The sequence below is a fragment of the Rhinopithecus bieti genome, unplaced genomic scaffold, assembly GCF_001698545.2.
Source record: "Rhinopithecus bieti isolate Rb0 unplaced genomic scaffold, ASM169854v2 scaffold_34313, whole genome shotgun sequence".
Lineage (NCBI taxonomy): Eukaryota > Metazoa > Chordata > Mammalia > Primates > Cercopithecidae > Rhinopithecus > Rhinopithecus bieti.
In genome coordinates, this window is record NW_016814509.1 from 707,791 (window position 1) to 728,781 (window position 20,991).

At 38.8% G+C, this 20,991-nt stretch overlaps 1 protein-coding gene across 4 annotated transcripts in view; it reads right to left on the minus strand.

The window, feature by feature from the left end:
* The window catches only part of MKLN1 (muskelin 1), a 400,971-nt gene that overhangs the window by 164,319 nt on the left and 215,661 nt on the right, over nucleotides 1-20,991 (minus strand). For 2 of the 4 annotated variants that reach the window (XM_017851288.1, XM_017851287.1), the window contains exon 1: nucleotides 11,639-12,781. The exons of 1 other annotated variant lie outside the window; for it this stretch is intronic. In XM_017851288.1, the coding sequence (XP_017706777.1) occupies nucleotides 11,639-11,736 (98 nt within the window). In that variant the 5' untranslated portion in view covers nucleotides 11,737-12,781. Of the gene's footprint in view, nucleotides 1-11,142; nucleotides 12,782-20,991 lie in introns of those variants that run through there. One more of the 4 variants, XM_017851290.1, reaches the window with a different exon arrangement.

The following is a 20,991-nucleotide window of genomic DNA, read 5'->3' on the forward strand; positions in this document are numbered from 1 at the left end:
TTTTGAGACTGAGTCTCACTCTGTCACCCAGGCTGGAGTACAGTGGCACAATCTCAGCTCGCTGCAACCTCTGCCTCCTGAGTTCAAGCAATTCTCATGCCTCAGCCTCCCAAATAGCTGGGAGCACAGGCATGCACCACCACGTCCTGCTAATTTTTGTATTTTTAGTAGAGATAGGGTTTCACTATGTTGGCCAGGCTGAATTCCTGACCTCAAGTGATCCGTCCACCTCCACCTCCCAAAGTGCTGGGATTACAGGCATGAGCCACTGCACCTGACCAACTCTCAATTTCCTAACCTTATAAACAAGTAAGTCTCAAAAGAAATGTGCAAATCACTAACAAAACCAAAAGTAAAATCTCATTTTAACTCTTAATAAACATTTAAAACAACTGCTTAACAATCATTTTTCAGCCTTTTGGCTAAGATCAAGAATAAAACAACTGCTAACAAATCATGTTATAGTTAGTTGACCCTTGAACAATGCGGGGCCTAAGGGCGCCAACTCCCGTGCAGTTGAAAAAGCCATGTATGACTTTTGACTCCCATAAAACTCAACTGCTAATAGCTTACTGTTTACCAGAAGCCTTATCAGTAACATGAAGGGCCAATTAACACATATTTCATGTGTTACATGTATAACATACTTATTGTATTCTTACAATAAGCTAGAGAAAGGAAAATGTTATTTACTATTCATTAAATGGAAGTAGATCATCATAAAGGGTCTTCATTTTTGTCATCTTCACGTTGAGTAGGCTGAGGAGGAGAAAGAGAAGAGATCGACCTTTCTGTTTCAAAGTGGCAGAAGCAGAAGAAAATCATGTATAAGTGGACCTGCAAATTCAAATCCATGTTGTTCAAGGGTCAACTGTATTTATGTTCCACAATTCTTTCCCATCAGATAGCAAGAGTAAGCAGTTAATGAAGGAAAACACTGAGCAAGAGACAAAGAACTCTGGGGATCAAGTCTTACGTTATTACATTAATATAACCATGAGAAACTCATAGGCCTACAAGATATAACACTCTATTTCAAAAGAACTAAACACAGAAAGATTTCTGCTTTTGAATATGACGGAACAGTCTGTAGCAGACCAACACTCCCTCTTGAATAGAAAACTTGTATTAAATAGGGAGAAAGTTCTTAAAATATCAGAGACTTTCTGAGGTAGCTAAGAACTCACTGAAGACTTTCTGAGGTGGCAAGAAACTCACTGAAGGGTATCTCACATTCTGTGCAGCTTTCCCTTTCAAGACATGTCACCTATTTCTTTAATGGCACAGGACAAGAGGCTGGGAAGCCAAAAAAGGACAGCCACTAGGAGGCAGAGAAGTCAGCAAAGTTTTTGGCAATATCATGGGAGTAGGGGGACAAAACTTGGTAGCTAAGTCTTGAGGAGTCAAGACTCCATTGTGAAAGAAGGCACAGAAGAACAAATCTGACACTCAGTACTGATTTTCCTCTTGAGGGATTTGTCAGCTTTTAAACTGCACATAGCAAAAGGCTAAAAGCCAGCAGAAAGCAATTAAAAGGAAGAAGGAGCTTTTAAAACTCTCATGGGTCTGGAGAAAAAAAAAGCTAGAGAAGCCCTAAAAACACCCAATCTCTTAACTGAGATCTAACTGAGATCTCTAGGGGACTAACAAGTTGGAAGCCAACTACAGGTAGAACAAGGCTTATAAGGCTGAAAACCCAACCTCAAGTCAGCTCAGTCCTTGACAGTTGCAGTGATCTCTACCTGCCTGCAAGAAGATGGGTGAATCCGAAGATACATGAATCCTATCTGGGGAAATGTATCATTATAGATACAAAATTTGTATCTAAAATTCTGCACATAGTGTCTGGCACTCAATCAAAAAGTTGCCTAATAATAATTATTAGTATTATGTTATTATCCACATATAATAATATATATAATATACAATATAATATATAGTTAACATACATTAATATACAAATATATTAATTATTATCATTTGAACTAACAAGATGCAAAACCAAAAGGAAAAAGATGATGGAAACAGGCCTATAGGTGATCCAGATACTGGAGTTTTCAGACACAGACTTTAAAGCAATTTGATTAATACGCTCAAAAAATACATGACAAGGGACTTTCACATGAGAATCAGAATCTATCTTAAAAGAGAGAACCAAATAAAAATTCTAAAACTAAAAAATACTATAACTAAAATTAAGAATAGATGGGATTAAAAAGCAGGTTGGACATAGTTAAATACAGAATAAATGAACTGAAATACAGTCAAGTAAAAACTATCCAGAATGGAGTAAGAGGAGGAAAAAAATTATAAAATAACAGAAGAGAGCAGGAGACACACAGGGGATGATAAAAGTATAATAAAGGTTTAATTGGAGTCACAGAGGAAAGCAGACAAAAATAGGGCAGAAACTATTTTTAAAAGGTCAAAATTTTTTCACAACTGATCTCATACTACAAACTCAAGAGGTGCCAGAAACTTCAGAGTACAAACAAAACCATTCTTAGGTGCATCACTGAAAAGCTGTTTAAACGTAAAGAAAAAGAGAAAGACAAAAAGAAAGGCGGCTGAATAAGAAAGTCACAATACCTTCCAAGAAGCAACAATAAGTCTGACAGCTGATTGTGCAACAGAAACAATGGAAGCTAGAAAACAATGAACTGAGACCTTTAAAGTGCTTCAAGAAATAACAGCTAATAACGCGGAACTCTACAGTCAGTTAATATAGTCTTCCAAGATGAAAATAAATGAATTTCAAACAAGCAAAAACTGAGAATTCAGTACCACCAAACTCCCCAAAAGGAGCTCTTCAGACAGAGGAAAATTAATCTCAGATGGAAGCATGTAAATACAAAAGGAAATAAAGAACAATGGAAAGGGTAAATACTAACTGTACAAAATAACAGTCTCTGGATTTAAATGTAGACTTGAAATGCATGGCAATGACAACATGAAAGCAGGAGAATGATAAATGCTATTAAAGTTTTCTAGGGTCCTAACAATGTCTGAGATGTTTTTCAAAATCTTAATGAATATGCAACTCTAATGTACCACAAGAATGCTTGTGGTAATCCAGTGTAACCACCAAAAGAACAGTAACAGAATATATAACAAGCTATTAAAGGGAGGAATAAAACAACATTTTTTAAAACACTTGATTAATTCAAAAGAAGGCAACAATGGAGAGAAAATAGAACATAAAACCAGTACGACAAACAGAAAACAATAAAATAGCCATAAACCCAAATTTATCAATAATTATATTTACTGTTAATAAGCTAAACACACTTCAGATTTAATTAAAACAGGCAAACAAAATCCGTTTATTCTTAACAAGAAACAGACCTCAAATATAAAGCTACAGAAGCATTAAAAGCAAAAAGGAGAGGGAAAGTTATACCACACAAGCAAACAGTAGCCAAAATAAAGCAGGTGTAGCTATACTAAGACGACTTTGAGGCGAGAGACAAGTGTTACTAGAGATAAAAAGGGACATGTTATAACGATGAAGAGTCAATGTACTAGAAAGATATGTTTGTATGGGCCTAGTAATATGACTTCAAAATATATACAGCATACAGTTTAGTTCTGTATAGAACTAAAAGGAGAAATATACAAATCCACAATCACAGTAAGACACATTTAACACTTAACCTCAAGACACCTCTCTGTAATGAATAGAAAAAAAGGCAAAAAAAATTTAGTAAGGATAGAGAAGATTTGAACAACACAATTACACAATTTACAAACTTGAACTTAACAAAGTACATAGAAGACAGTAGTTAATAGCAGAATGCACAGTCTTTTCAAGGGTACATAAACATTTATAAAAAGGCTGAGCTGTAAAAAAGTATCAATAAAGGTCTAAAAACCATCCACAGTGTGTTCTCTAATCATAGTGAAATTAAGAAATTAGTAACAGAAACATAACTAGCAAATCCCCAAATGTTCAAAAAGCAATACACTTGTTAAAAAAAAAAAAAAAAAAAAACCCACAGGTCAAAGAATAAGCCAAAATAAAATTTGAAAAACATTTTTGCATAAATGACAATGAACATGTAACATACCAAAACTTGTGGGATACAGCTAAAATGCGTTGAGAGGAAACCCTACACTCTTATGACTAAACATAGCCTAGTTTTCCAATTATTATTAACTACCAATTCAAAATATAAGTTATGTTAGGGTACTTTAATCTAATTAACTGCCATTCAGTAACTTTTTAAATGACAGATTTATATTAGACTTCTTAATTACTAGATAATGACTATAAATGATATTTCCTTTCTCTTTGTATACTTTTTAAAACATGGATTAATCTTAATAAGTAACATTTCATCATAAGCAAAACCCATTCAACAGTATCTTTGTTTATCTACAGTATAAATAAATATATATATAGTATTCTACAGAATGTTGCTTTGACTTCACAGATTTTTACAAATATTCATAACCAAGTCATGAAGTTCTCACTAAACAACAAAAAAATTTTTTTCTAACTGAAACATATCCCCAATGTGCAAAGATGTTAAGAAATATTTTCTTCAAAAGTCCCCCATATTAATAGATGATAATACTGCTGGACTTCTCAGAGCTTTATCTGACCACTCCTTAATACGCAACAATGTACAGAATCAGCCATTCACAAAACAAGCCCTGGGAAATCCGGTAGTAGAGAAGATACCCGGATGAATTATCCTAAGATTGAACCTATAAAGACCTAAAAATTTTATAAATTTTCCACTCTATCGTCCCTTATCAGAGATTTCTAACAAATGATATTATAAACAAATAGTAATTAGGGATCTCTAAATTCTCAACTGTTCATTCTTTGAAACATTTTATACATATTAAAATGTCTATTATAAATAGCTGTATCTCTATAGACTATGTAAAGTCTAGAAAATCTTTCATACTTCCAAAAATGATTTTTGAATGACTGAAATACAGCAAACTCATTGCCACAAGTGGCTGAAATGTATCTTATTTACATGTAAAACATCACAAAGTCTTTGTATCAGGCCAAAATCATTTATTAAAACCTATTTAAATATTTACCTAAAAGTTAATGCAAATAATAGGACCATTTACCCATCTGCCCCAAAAACTGTACATAAACCTCTCAACATTTATTTGATCAAGATAAAAAGTATTTCTACAGAAGAAACTGATGCTCAGAAAAGAATCATAACTTGCCAAAAGTCACAAATATCTAATTCTAGGAATCAGCTCTGCAGACTCAAATTATCATCCTGAGTCTACCTAATACATGTCTTCCATCCTGAGTGTTTTATTTTCTGAATTTCTAAGAGTCCCAGACTGAAAATACAGAACTTTCAGTGGCCAGTAGGTTCCCAAGCAAGGCCAGTGTCTTTAAATCTCAGTTTAAGATAGGGAGAAAAGGAAGAAAAGGAAGGGCATAATAGTCTCCAGTCTCCTGGGAGTTGTGTGCCTCCAAACCAGGGGTTCACAAATTCTAGGTTGCAGAAGCCTACAGAATTATTGTAACAAGATCTCTCAAATCCATTTGCATAAGCACCATTATCTGTACACCAAATACATAATAAATTTCATAAATATGTTCTATTTTCAACCATATGTGATTAATAAAATCAAAATTCACTTAAAAGCTAAAATAAAGGGATAGAGGACAAAGAAAAAAGTTATTGGGAGCATTATCACTTTTGAATTATATAAGCAATCTCTAGACATCTCTAAGGACCTGTCTCTGATTTAAACATGTTTTCTTCCAAATTACCAAGGATAATGCCAAAATGAACCCAGAGTAGTCCACACAGATAGAAGGAAAATAAAACTGGTATCTTTAATCCAGCAACTCAACATCTAGGAATCTATCACCAATGAGTTCAAACTTTTTTTCCAGGCTATGCGCAGTGGCTGTAATCCCAACACTTTGGGAGGCCAAGGTGGGCGGATCACCTGAGGTCAAGAGTTCGAGACCAGCCTGACCAACATGGAGAAACCCCGTCTCTACTAAAAATACAAAAAATTAGCTGGGTGTGGTGGCACATGCCTGTAATCCCAGCTACTCGGGATGCTGAGGTAGGAAAATTGCTTGAACCTGGGAGGCGAAGGTTGAGGTGAGCCAAGATCACGCCATTGCATTCCAGCCTGGGCAACAAGAGCAAAATACCATCTCAAAAAAAAAAAAAAAATTTTCTGTAAAGCAAAATTACCTCATGACTCATAATGGTCAAACAACAACAAACACAAATGAAAATAAAATAAAGCCACAAAGCCTAAATGTCTAATAACAGGGGACCAATTAAACAAAATGACATAAAGTCATTACATGGAATATAATGCATCCATAATAAATAAATTTTGGCTGGACACAGTGGCTCACACCTATAATCCCAGCACTTTGGGGCACTGAGGTGGGAGGATCGTTTGAGCCCAGGAGCTGGAGACCAGCCTGGGCAACATAGTGGGACCCCATCTCTACAAAAAATTTAAAAAGCTAGCCAGGTTTGGTTGGCTTGGTTGGGTATGGTGGCTCATGCCTGTAATCCCAGCACTTAGGGAGGCCAAAGCAAGTGGATCACCTGAGGTCAGGAGTTCAACACCAGCCTGGCCAACACGGTGAAACCCTGTCTCTACCAAAAATAAAAAAATTAACCAGGTGTGGTGGCGCACTGCTGTAATCCCAGCTACTCAGGAGGCTGAGGCACGAGAATCGCTTGAACCCAGGAGGCGGAGTTTGCAGTGAGCCAGGATGGTGCCACTAAACTCTAGTCTGGGTGATAGACCAAGACTCTGCCTACCAAAAAAAAAAAAAAAAAAAAAATTAGCCAGGCAGGATGGCATGTGTCTGTAGTCCCAGCTACTTGAGAAACTGAGGCCAGAGGATCGCCTGAGCCCAGGAGGTCGAGGCTGCAGTGAACTATGATCATGCCACTGTGACAGAGCAAGACCCTGTCCCTTAAAAAAAAAAGAAAATATAGAAGAATATTTAATAACATAAGGAAATATTTATTATTTGTTAAGAAGGAAAAAGCAAATACAGAACAGTAAACAGAGGACAATAGTAAATTGAAAACATATACATCTACAGTACAAGATCTGGAATGATAACCAGTATTTAAAGGGTGACTAGTGATCTTTAGGTAGTGTTATCAAGGGTAATTTAAATTTTGTTTCTGCGGGTCCATATTTTACAAATATTCCATAACAAACGTAGAGCATTTTTTACATCAAAATATATATTAAAATATATATAAAGTATATTTTAATATATTATATAAAAAGTGTCTTTTTTCTTTCTCAGACATGGGGTGTTGATGAGGTGCTGTCTTTTTCTTTTGTAGAGACGAAGAGGAAAGAAAAGAATATATATATACACACTTACATATTTTTTATGTAATAATATATAAATATGCATACATGTTTTATGTAACAAAAATATATAAATATTTATATATTTTTTTCCTTTTGTAGAGATGGGGTATTACTATGTTGCCCAGGCTGGTCTCAAACTCCTGGCCTCAAGTGGTGGTCCTGCCTCAGCCTCCCAAAGTGCTAGGATTACAGGCATGAGCCACTGTGCCTAGCCTATATTCATTTTCAAATGTGAAATTTTAAAATTAGTTTTAAAAATACTTGAAATAAATTCATCTTCTATTCTAGTTGTCAAATCATAACATTTGTACTCTGAACCATGAATCAATCACATGTTGACACAAGGTACTATTTTAAGTACTATTTAAGTAATAAGACTAACAGGAAAAAGGTAAACACACTTAAAAATCTATCAGATTTTATCATCTAAATGATCTAAGTCATTCAATAATATGTAAACAAGATAAGAATTATTCTACACCAATGAAATTACCTAATATGTAAAAAATACTTTCAAAGTTTCTCCCAGTTCTCATGAGTATACTAAAATCTTACACATCAAGATAAAATCTATTTTTCCATCTCTTGCTGGTCTAACCTTAGAGCACTTCTTATCTGTACTCTCAATTAGACATGTACAATAGCCATGTATAATAATGAGCAGCTTTCGTAACAGAAGAAGTCAAAAGGCCCAAGATGAGAACCTTATCACCTACATTTTCTTCCTCCTCCTCATTATTATTATTATTGGAGATGGGGTCCCACTGTGTTGCCCATGCTGACCTCAAACTCCTGGGTACAAATGATCCTCCAGACTTGGCCTCCCAAGTGCAGGGATTTCAGGTGTGAGCCACCCTGTCCTGCGCCTCTTACATTTTCAACTCTTAGACCTGGGCAAGTTAACTTACCTCTCTGAATCTCACTTTTCCTAGCTCTAAAATAGAATGATAATATTTATCTCATAGGGTTTTTGTGAAGACTACATCAAAGAACACATGCTAAATGCTCAGTACAGAGCCTGAAGAATAGAAGGTACTCAATAAGTGGTGACCGTTATTAAAGTCACAATGGAATAGTTTTTAAGTCAGAAAACTTGTCAAGCCTCTGAAAAACTATATGACCCTGGGCAAGCTACTTACCCTGTATGGACCTCAGTTTCATCTTCTGCAAAACACACACACATATATAATACCTATCTTACAGGTATGTGCCAAGAATTAAACAAAACTGTATACAAAAAGCATCTTGCATATATTAGGTGCTCAACAAATTGTAGCTAGCATCATTATTAGGTACAAAAATAAACATTTGAGTATAGGGATTAGCAGTTTACAAAATATTTTTATGTATACGAGTATATGTAATTCTATGAATTATTTAAATAAGTGTATTTAATTCTTAAATTAGGTGTAAATTTCAGAAAAAAGTAAAATACAGGCAATCTCTTCTAAGCACACAAAAATAAAAGGCCTTTTTTTTAGTCTAAAAGTAAAATGTGTTCCCTATAACTGGATCCGCTTTAACATTTTAAAGTCCAAATAAATCAAAAAGAGTTGAAAGGGGAAATGTTTATTTTTTCTGCCTCTGGAAGAAGGGAAAAAAAAATTCTAAGTCCTTAGAAAGAAAACAGAGATAAAATTGTTCAATTTTTTTTAATGACTTCACATTTCTTTACACAACTAAAATGTAAGTGCCTTTAATACAAGAGCTCTTAAAGTTCTGATTTCCTGTACTATATATACCTTTGTGCAGAAGCAGTAAAACACTATAGTTAAAAACCACAGACTGTGGAGCCTGACTACCTTGATTCAAATTCTGGCTCCATCGTAGCTGTGTGACCTTAGGCAAGTTTTAACTTCTCCCTACCTGTTTCCAACATCTGGCAAATGGAGATTCCTCTTGGGACTGTGGTAAGGATTAAATGAGTTAATACACTTAAAAATGTTCATCAGAGAGCCTAGCAAATGGATGGCACATCACAACTGTTTACCATTTTTGTTACAGATTTATTACTGCCACCTCGAAATGCTTGTATCTATGTCAACAAATACGTGCCACTTTGTGGACAATTTCAACAAATGTCTACCTAAAATGAGACCTGTTTAAGAAGTACCTTAATACGGTTTCCACTGCCAATAAAGATACAGCAATTGCTGCTAGAGAGGATTTTAGGGCAAAGGTAAGTAAAGTCAATCCCTTTCTTACATCTTCTGTCACACAGAGGAGTAACATCTTTGCTTGCTAATAGAAGTTCAGAGCCAAGAGTTTTATAATTTAGGCATGACACACACCAACCCAGCAGACACAATATTCTCCAACATGTCATAAAGATTAAATAAGATACAGTAAATGGAAGTGTACGAAAGTTACATGTGTATTAAATACTATTTAATGTATGTACTTGAGAAAATTGCAGCAATGTATTTCTCCAATCTCATATTGTTGCTTTCTAACTCCAAAACTAGTGTTCTGCCCACTGCAAACCAGGGGCCAGAGTAACAAGACACAAAGTCAGATTAAAGTTGCCATCCCACTAAATCATTTCCTGCTTGAAATGTACTTTCTTAAAATGTCTGTACAACAGATAACGCAAATAGTACTTGTATTATCCAAGCCTCAGGCCTACACTAAAAATTTAAGGAGTGACATCCTGGAAATAGGCCAATTCAAGACCAGAAAAATGTCTCTACAATTAGATCAAACAATGCCACACCAATTCCCAACTGTCCATAATCCTAGCCTGAGTATAAAAAAAAGCTGAATAACTTCAGATTCAAGAACATGATAATCCAGAATATCAGAGGTCAAGTACACAGGGCCACATTTCAACTCCAAGTACATGGCTGGAATGTTTACCTGGCTCACTCCCAAACTGAAAGTTGGGTTTCAGCATCAATCAGGGATATGGCCATGAATAGGCTACGCAGGCCAGATCAAACCACAGGTCACTTGGCACCCTTCATTGGGCCAGATCCTACTGAATGCCAACCCTTGACCTGGTGAATAAAACGGGAGGCTGGCAGTCAAGACAGATTCTTCCAGTTGCAGCTCCATTTTGAGATTCTTCATTGATATAACCAGTGAAATCAAATTTGGATAAATGTGAAGAATTTCTCAAATAAAGGTGGAAAACTTACTTGAGTATGCTTCACAGATCTAGCCACTTTTTTGTTTAGCAAAATATTCAGTAAAATACATTATTCATTAATTTGTTTTGTTCATAAAATCGTTTCGGTCCTGTGAAATGGTTAGAGGGACAACTAGCACTTTTCTTCAGGATCTGCACAGCTCTTAAGCCTTTACTAAGCCAGTTTCTCCACTAGCACGTAAAATTGGAGTTAGATTTGCTCCTCCTTTCAAAGATAAGCCAAAGATAAATAAGATACTATGTAAGAGTATTTTCAGCATTTCAAAAGGAACTTACTAGAGAGAGAAAAAAAAAAAACCCTAACAATGCAACTGAACTCTTTTTTAACACCTAAATCAGGGATCAAGACAAAGCCGGTGTTGAAAATCAAATTCATTAAAGCCAGATTTTTCTATGCTTGAGTTTCTGTGTTGGGAAACGGGTCTGTGTCTATAAAAACCCATCTTCTAATGAGCTGTAATACTGAAATTCTTCGGTAATGTCACTCCTTCTCACTCCCTATCTTTTTCAGAACTTCCAGGCATTAAAGACAACGTCTGCCAATTCTACAACTTCTCCCCGCCTGCTAGGATTCAGATGGATTCCACAACTTTTCAGCCTTCCGTGACTTTTAACACTACTCTAAAGCGAATTACTTTTAATGACTCCACTCTGGAATAGGCACTCCTCGGCTTTACACTTTGTCCCGGCAGCGATCGACTGAACGACATGTCCCGCGACGCCGACCACCTCGGACGACCTCAGACATTCGGGGTAGTTTGCAAGCGGGCCAGGCCCCGCAAGCTCGGATTCCTGCCCCACCTCCCAGAGCCGCCCGTCCCCTAAGCCCTCCTCAACCTCAACCCCCAAATCCCAAGCGCAGAACAACTGGGCTTCCGGTTCTCCTGTGCGCGCCCCGGATCCAACACACACCTCGCCCCTTCTCCCTGGGCTCGCTCTCAGGACCCTAACCCCTTCCCGAGCGGGGCCGAGCAACGCTCTCAGCAACTGAACTAAGACTCCGGAGGCCGCACGTCCCCCTCAGCAGGCCCCGCCTGGGCCTCTCGGCTCGGCTGCCCTCCATTGCACCCCTGGCCCAACAGTGCTGACGCGGAACAGTGGGACAGCACGAGCTCAGGGCCCGGTACTTACTCGGGAAGGTAGGTGGAGGAAAAGGAGCTCCACTTGTGTAGCGCGTAGGGGAGAAGCCGGCACTCGGACGCCGCAGCGACAGCTCCGCCGGCCGCCATCTTGTCAGCACCGTAGCGGCCGCCACCGACCGCTGGCCGCGAACGGAGGAGCGGAGGGGGCGTGGCCTGCTCTTAAAGGGGCCGCCGCCCTCCCCGGCCGTCTGCGCTCCCTGCCCCGCATCGTTACCCGGGCCCAGCTAGGGCCCACGGTCCTATCTCGGGGTTTTCCACGTGGCTCGCTCCTTGACGGCCGAGCGACACTGGTGTAAGCTCTTCCCTGGGGCTTGGAGGGGAATGGCGCAAAGGACTTTTCTTACAAGCAGAGGTAAGGACAAGCCAAGATGATTACGAACAGAAACACATTGTAGTTATGGAGCAGAAAGGGAAAATAAGAAGACCAAGTTGGAAAAGGCACGCCTGTGCGCTTTTGGAAGCCACCGCCCTCGCCAGTTTGTAAGTCCTTTACGGAAACAACACTGAAAGGAGCTGGAGGGCGGTAGCTAATGCATTGTCCTCCTGGAATGGTCCTGGTTTTAAATGTCTTGTCCCCGCCTTCCAGAGTCAGATGGAGACAGGAAAAGGAAATGGTCCCGTGTCCTCCTACCCTGTTTGGTTTGCAGTCTGTGATGCCCTGCATTGTAAACATTTCTTGTGATCCGCGTCCTACTAATCTTGTGGCATTGGTTTCCTCGGGAATGACGTTCACCCACAGACCGAGTTGGGAAGCTGCGTGTCATCATTTTTTCAGTTGGCAAATCTGCCCACTTTGAACTGACATAATTGTAGCCTAAAAGTTCAGCGAGAGAGAAGTTCAGGAAAAAGACTATTCCTTCTTCTTAGAGGGAACAGCAGCCCTGAAAACCATATGGACATCACACCAGCTTCTTATAACAAAAGGAGCACTTGGTCTAAATATCTGGCAGTTTCAGATAATATTCTCATCAAGTACCTGTTTGTCGTAGTTACGCATATTTATTCCTTGGCTTAGCCACTGCAGTTACCAAAGAGTATGTCTTTTATTGTCTAAGAGGTTAGACTCCTGAAAGCCTGGACAGTGTCATAATCTCCACCTGAAGAGTGGAAAAATTCAAGCAGAGTTTCTCAGGAAATGGCCAAGTGAGTCAAAACACCTCAATAATTGTATTCTCTTCCAGTTGTAATCATTAACCTGCCGAAACTCCCTCAAGTCCTTTCCTGACTTCCTGTTTCTATAGGTGGAAATTTAATGATAGGCTCTACTAGGATATCAGATCAAAAAAGCCAAATAGAAAGGCCAGGCTGGGCACAGTGGCTCACGCCTGTAATCCCAGCACTTTGGGAGGTACAGGTGGGAGGATCACTTGAGCCCAGGAGTTTGAGACCAGCCTGGTCAACATAGCAAGACCCCCATCTCTAAAATAACAAAAATAAAATAAAATAAGAAAGGCCACAAATACGTTCACCTTTAAAATTACATGTGCTTGGCCAGGCATGGTGGCTCACACCTGTAATCCCAGCACTTTGGGAGGCCAAGGCAGGCGGATCACCTAAGGTCAGGAGTTCGAGACCAGAGTGGTCAACATGGTGAAACCCCGTCTCTACTAAAAATACAAAAGTTAGCTGTGTGTGGTGACATACACCTATACTCCCAGCTACTTGGGAGGCTGAGGCATGAGAATCACTTGAACCCAGGAGGCGGAAGTTGCAGCGAGCCAAGATCACACCACTGCACTCCAGCCTGGGAAACAGTGAAACTCTTGTCTTGGAAAAAGAAATAAAATACAGTAAAATGAAAAATTACATGTGCTCTGTGTGCTGCAGCAGGTTGGAAAAGTATGTGTTCCTTAAGGGAATGCTGTAACCCTAGTGACTTGGGTTGGGAGCTGCCAGAGACAATGGGAAAGGGCCAGAGAATGTTAGCCCCAGAGAGGATATGGTGGTTATCTTTGGAGAAAATAGACACTTTAAAGGGGAGGAATTAACTCACTCCAATTCCTTTGGGCCCCAGATTTTCTAATTCCGCTTCTTACCTTAATGTAAGTCAAGTCCTTGTTCTTTTCCAGACATAGTTCCTGAGCAATCTTTTTAAAAAACACATATTAACTAGTTCTTCTTAGGCTTAAATCCTTTTGGTGACTTTCAGCCCCCTTCTAAACTGTTTAACAGAGGCCCTTCATAATCTACCTTGATTTTTCTCTCCGGCTTCCCTCCATCTTTCCACCCCCCATCTTTCTCCTTTGCACTTTTGACATCTGTCCACTCACTAGCACACTGAATTTGTTCCCATAGAGTCCATGTTCTCTGTAGCCTCCAGGGCTTACTCTAAGCCAGGCTTGAAATATTCTTTACCATACTTTACCTGGCTAACTCCAGCTCATCCTGTAGACTATTTGGTCCTGGAAATTTTTTTGGTTTTCTTTTTTTTTTGAGACGGGGTCTCACTGACTCTGTCACCTAGGATGCAGTGCAGTCACATGAACATGGCTCACTGCAGCCTTGACCTCCTGGGTTTAAAGGATCGTCCTGCCTCAGCCTCCCATGTAGCTGGGACCATAGGCAGATGTCACCACACCAAGTTACTTTTTTGATTTTTTTGTAGACACAGGGTTTCTCTCTGTTGCCCAGGTTGGTCTTGAACTCCTGGGCTCAAGCGATCCTTCTGCCTCGGCCTGGCCTCCCAAAGTGCTGAGATTACAGATGTGAGCCACTGCGTCCGTCCGAAAAGCTTTCTTCATCACTTGCTTTGGGATTAGGTGACCGTTTTCTTCATTTTTTTTTCATATGCAAGCTAACACAAGATAGGTAACATTTTTTACATTTCTCTTAGCACTCTAAGTTTCCCTCTTTATCTTTGCACACATCACAATATATTTTAATTTCCTCTTTATTTCTCTTTCTCTCTAAATGATAGCTCCCATGAAGATAAGAGTCATACATATCTTGTTCACAGTTGTATCCTCAGTCCTGTTGATGTGTCTAGCAAATAGAAGATGTTCAGTAAATATTTATCAAAGAATGAATGAATAATGCTAAAAGAACTTGAATTAGAGACTTTTGAGTTGCAAAGGAAAAAAAAAATGCCAGCACTTCTCAGACTACAAACCTGTATCCCAGAGGTATAATTGCTACTCAGAAGGTAAAGACACAGGATAGTGTGGCTTTCCTGCATCACAAATTTTATAAATGGCAAAATAATTTAAAGCATTCTTATGTTAACATAAATACAGATAGTTATATTATGATACTGAGCCGAAAATTTTTTTAAATGTTAAGAAAAGAACTTTATCTGAGGAATGCAAATCCTTTTGAGGCCCAGAGAGGCATTAAAGTGAAACAGTGATCCTGTCCTTCTCCCCCACTTTTAAGCTGTGTATTTGTCTCTTGAAACTGCTTACTATTGCCACACAAGCTAAACAGTAAGCTACAGATTAATGCTGCACCAGACATTATAACCCACATCCTATAGTTTCATAATGTATAGCCAATCATATCTTGTTTTATTTTAATGTAAATTCTTGGTAAATAACTCAGGAACTGCCTCATCTTTCCCTTTAAAAATCCATTTGCAACTGCTGCTACTCAGAGTGTATATTCAAGGCAACTTGAATCTATGTTCCCGAGTTGCGGTCATCAAGCTTGGCCCAAATAAACTCCCAACTTATATTAATTTTGCCTCAACTTCTTCCTTTTAGGTCGAACATCTAGAGTAAGTCAGCAGGATACGGAGTGATTCCCCCACACACCTGGTGTTTCCCTCTGAAAGCAACACTTGGTACCATTGTGAACTCTCCTCCTTCAGAAGCCTCGTTAGGTGTTTCAGGCAAGTTCTCCTGAATGTGGACCTCCCACTCTTGGGTTGAAGGCCCAGACTTTATTTGGGCTGTTTTTTAAACCCTTTCTTTCCTTTAAGTGTGAGGGCTTCGGTCTCTGTCTTTGGACAGAAGATCCGGGTAAAGAGCTCTGCCCTTTTCCCCGCTCTGTCTTACAGCAGAGGTGCAGGTCATGGTTTTTCTGCCTCTGCTTCAGAACCAGGGGTTTGGGTCAAGGTTTTTTCACCTCTGTCTCACAGCAGAGGTTTGAGTGAAAGAACTGGCAGTTAGGCACCAGTGGTTTCATTTTATATTGTATGCCTTTGAGATAGCAGTTGTTTACTATTGCTTGAAAATTCTGAAGTAGTCTTTAATTTTAACCAATTCCTGTTAGTTCCTAACTGAAATGTATACCCCTTTTGCTCTTCCAGATGGACGTAAGATGAGGGTCTGGTCCCCCATACCTTGAGGACTCTGTTGCCATCTGACAGTTAGAGACAATCCAATTGTCCTCATCCTTGAGGACTCTGCTACCATCTGACAATTAGAGACAGTCCAAGACATGCCACAGTTTGATCCTAAACACATTCCTGGCTTTGGTCACTTTAGAAAAGTTCCTGAATTATGAGAAATCAATAATAAGAGTGTTCAAAACCTGAACACTCTTTTTAAAAATACCTGCTGGAATTACATATACAATTTATGGGGTACTCTCTTGTAGTGTCTGGGAAAGTAGACCCATCTAACCTGGAATGATCATAGGCAACAATGACCAAAAATGGGCATCTTTTGATATACCTAAAGTAATTTATTGGTACACACCATTGGAAAGAGCTGGTTTTAGAACCAGACATGTAAATATGAGACTTACTTCCACTGGCACCTAAAAACTTCTAAAAGAAATCCTGAAAGAAGAAATCACCTTCATTCAAGAGGTAAACAAAGGGATATTTGAAACTATTTAAAAAGACTTCGGAGTCTTTCTCCCTTTCACCTCCAGATCCTCCTTTTCCTTCCAGCTCTGTGATCTGAACTCATCCCTTTCTGCTTCTTCCCTTGGCCTCCATACATTTCTTAGGCAGAGATTTTTTAAAATTTCACAATGTACACATTTCCTTCTCTCAGGGGAAATGAATTTAAATTTAGAGCAGAAGGAACAAGTAGAACAACAACAGAACAGGAATAAGACTGCTGAGACTATAAAAATGCAGATCCAACAAAATTTTTTCTAACCAGGTCTAGTGAATGACACTGTGATGTGGTCTGGCTCTGTGTTCCAACCAAATGTCATCTCGATTTGTAATCCCCATGTGTCGGGGGAGAAGCCTGGTGGGAGGTGATTGGATCATGGAGGCAATTTCCCCCATGCTGTTATCATGATAATGAGGGAGTTCTCACAAGATCTGATGGTTTAAAAGTGTTTGGCAGTTCCCTTTCTGGCTTTCTCTGTCTTGCTGCCTTGTGAAGAAGGTGCTTGCTTCTCCTTCACCTTCCACCATGATTGTAAGTTTCCTGAGGCCTCCCCAGCCATGCAGAACTGTGAGTCAATTCAACCTCTTTTATTTATAAATTATGCAGTCTCGGGTAGTTCTTTATAGCAGTGTGAGAATGAACTAATACACACTGATTTATTGACCCACTATCAGACAGTACCCTTTAAATCTTATCATGTCTTTAAAATGCTAACATTCAGGGAATTAGCTAAGCAGCATTCCAGATGAGATCAGATCTAAAACAAGATAAAATCCTTAAATGCTTAAATTGCCTGCTTTGGATTCCCTGCAAGATTTACCAAAAAACAAATACACAAACAAAAACAAAAACAAAGAAAACACTCCACCCAGCGATAAAATGCCTAGGATTTGGTGCTTTCACCACTGTAACCTGAGTTCAATTGCTGGCCAGGGAGCTAATCTTATTTGTTTTAAAGTATTGTATGATTCTTGACCATTTGGGATACCATTTGTAATTGATCCTTATCCCTTCCATGGACAACTTTTGATTTCCTGTCTTTTTCCATTTGTGGCACATACAGACCATTTGGGCCTTCATGAGCACTCAGCCGAGAAGCTGAGATCCTAGAAATCATGGCCAGACAGAAATGTGAATTGTACTTCACTTGTGGCTAAACTCCTTTCTTTGAGCTGTCTTTGGGGTGATTCTGGGTCTTGTGAGGACTGTGTTGCACCTCCTTTGGAGATGCCCCATGCATCCTTGGTTAAGTCATAACCTTGATTAAGGCTTGCTGGTTTTGGTGAGTCATTTGGAAGCATACCTTTTTTTTTTTTTTTTAAAGTTCAGAAGCCGGGAATAACAGCTATTTGTGCTGGCTAATACCTGATAATGAGAGATTTGAAAAGTTTTTCTTTTTTTTTTAATTTTACTTTAAATTCTGGGATACATGTGCAGAATGTGCAGGTTTGTTACATAGGTATGCATGTGCCATGGTTGTGTGCTACACTTAACAATTGTCATCTAGGTTTTAAGCCCTACGTGCTTTAGGTATGTGTCCTAATACTCTCCCTCCCCTTGGCCCCACTCCCTGACTGGCCCCAGTGTGTGATGTTCCCCTCCCTGTGTCCATATGTTCTCATTGTTCAACTCCCATTTATGAGTGAGAACATGTGGTGTTTGGTTTTCTGTTCCTGTGTTAATTTGCTGAGAATGATGGTTTCCAGCTTCATCTATGTCCCAGGAAAGGACATGAACTCGTTCTTTTTTATGGCTGCATAGTATTCCATGGTGTATATGTGCCACATTTTCTTTATCCAGCCTATCATTGATGGGCATTTGGGTTGGTTCCAAGTCTGTGCTATTATAAAGTGCTGCAGCAAACATACATGTGCGTGTGTCTTTATACCAGAATGATTTATAACCCTTTCAGTATATACCCAGTAATGGGATTGCTGGGTCAAATGGTATCTCTGGTTCTAGATCCTTGAGGAATCACCACACTGTCTTCCACAATCACAATGGTTGAATTAATTTACACTCTCACCAACAAGTGTAAAAGCTTTCCTGTTTCTCCACAGTATTGCCAGCATCTGTTTGCTGACTTTTTAATAATTGCCATTGTAACTGGCATGAGATAGCATCTCACTGTGGTTTTGAGTTGCATTTCTCTAATGACCAGTGATGATGAGCTTTTTTTCATGTTTTTTTGCCACATAAATCTCTTCTTTTGGAAGTGTGTGTTCATATTCTTTGCCCACTTTTTGATGGGGTTGTTTGTTTTTTCTTGAAAATTTGTTTAAGTTCCTTGTAGATTCTGGATATTAGACCTTTGACACATGGGTAGATTGCAAAATTTTTCTCTCATTCTGTAGGTTGCCTGTTCACTCTGGTGATAGTTTCTTTAGCTGTGCAGATGCTCTTTAGTTTAATTAGATCCCATTTTCAGTTTTGCTTTTGTTGCACTTGCTTTTGGTGTTTTAGTCATGAAGTCTTTGCCCATGCCTATGTCCTAAATGGTATCGCCTAGGTTTTCTTCTAGGGTTTTTATGGTTTTGGATTTTACATTTAAGTCTTTAATCTATCTTGAGTTAAGTTTTGTATAAGGCGTAAGGAAGGGGTCCAGTTTCTGTTTTCTGCATATGGCTAGTTTTCCCAGCACCATTTATTAAACAGGGAATCCTTTCCTCATTGCTTGTTTTTGTCAGGTTTGTCAAAGATCAGATGGTTGTAGATGTGTGGTGTTATTTCTGAGGTCTCTGTTCTGTTCCATTGGTCTATGTATCTGTTTTGGTACCAGTATCATGACGTTTTGGTTACTGTAGTCTTGTAGTATAGTTTGAGGTCAGGTAGTGTGATGCCTCCAACTTTGTTATTTTTGCTTATGATTGTCTTGGCTAGGTAGGCTCTTTTTTGGTTCCATATGAAATTTAAAGTAGTTTTTTCTAATTCTGCGAAGAAACTCAATGGTAGCTTAATGGGAATAGCATTGAATCTATAAATTACTTTGGGCAGTATGGCCGTTTTCATGATATTGATTCTTCCTATCCATGAGCATGGAATTTTTTTCCATTTGTTTGTGTCCTCTAATTTCCTTGAGCAGTGGTTTGCAGTTCTTGAAAAGGTCCTTCATGTCCCTTGGAAATTGTATTCCTAGGTATTTTATTCTCTTTGTAGCAATTGTGAATGGGAGTTCACTTGTGATTTAGCTCTCTGTTCTCTATGATTGGTGTATAGGAATGCTTGTGATTTTGCACATTGATTTTGTATCCTGAGACTTTGCTGAAGTTGCCTATCAGCTTAAGGCGATTTTGGGGCTGAGACAGTGGGTTTTCTAAGTATATAATCATGTCATCTGCAAACAGAGACAAGTTGACTTCCTCTTTTCCTATTTGAATACCCTTTATTTCTTTCTCTTGCCTGAGTGCCCTGGCCAGAACTTCCAATACTATGTTGAATAGGAGTGGTGAGAGAGGGCATCCTTGTCTTGTGCCGGTTTTCAAAGGGAATGCCTCCAGCTTTTGCCCATTCAGTATGATATTAGCTATGGGTTTTTCATAAATAGCTGTTACTGTTTTGAGATACGTTCTATCAATACCTAGCTTATTGAGAGTTTTCAACATGAAGAGATGTTGAATTTCATCAAAGGCCTTTTCTGCATCTATTGAGATAATCACGTGGTTTTTGTCATTGGTTCTATTTACATGATGGATTACATTTGTTGATTTGTGTATGTTGAACCAGCCTTGCATCCCAAGGATGAAGCCATCTTGATCGTGGTGGATATGCTTTTTGATGTGCTGCTGGATTCGGTTTGCCAGTATTTTATTGAGGATTTTCACATCAATGTTCATCAGGGTTATTGGCCTAAAATTTTCTTTTTTTGTTGTGTCTCTGCCAGGTTTTGGTATCAGGAGGACACTGGCCTCATAAAATGAGTTAGGGAGGAGTCCCTCTTTTTCTGTTGTTTGGAATAGTTTCAGAAGGAATAGTACCAGCTCCTCTTTGTACCTCTGGTAGAATTCGGCTGTCAGTCCGTCTGGTCCTGGGCTTTTTTTGGTTGGTAGGCTATTAACTACTGCCTCAATTTCAGAGCCTGTTATTGGTCTATTCAGGGATTCCACTTCTTCCTGGTTTAGTCTTGGGAGAGTGTATGTGTCCAGGAATGTATTTCTTCTAGATTTTCTAGTTTATTTGCGTGGAGGTGTTTATAGTATTCTCTGATGGTAGTTTGTATTTCTGTGGGATCAGAGGTGAGATCCCTTTTATCATTTTTTATTGTGTCTATTTGATCCTTCTCTCTTCTTTGTTAGTCTAGCTAGTGGTCTATTTTGTTAATTTTTTCAAAAAACTGCCTCTGAATTCATTGATTTTTTGAAGAGTTTTTCGTGTCTGTGTCTCCTTCAGTTCTGCTTTGATCTTAGTTATTTCTTGCCTTCTGCAAGCTTTTGAATTTGTTTGCTCTTGCTTCTCTAGTTCTTTTAATTGTGATTTTATTGTGACAATATCAGATCTTTCCAGCTTTCTGATATGGGCATTTGGTGCTATAAATTTCTGTCTTAACACTGCTTTAGCT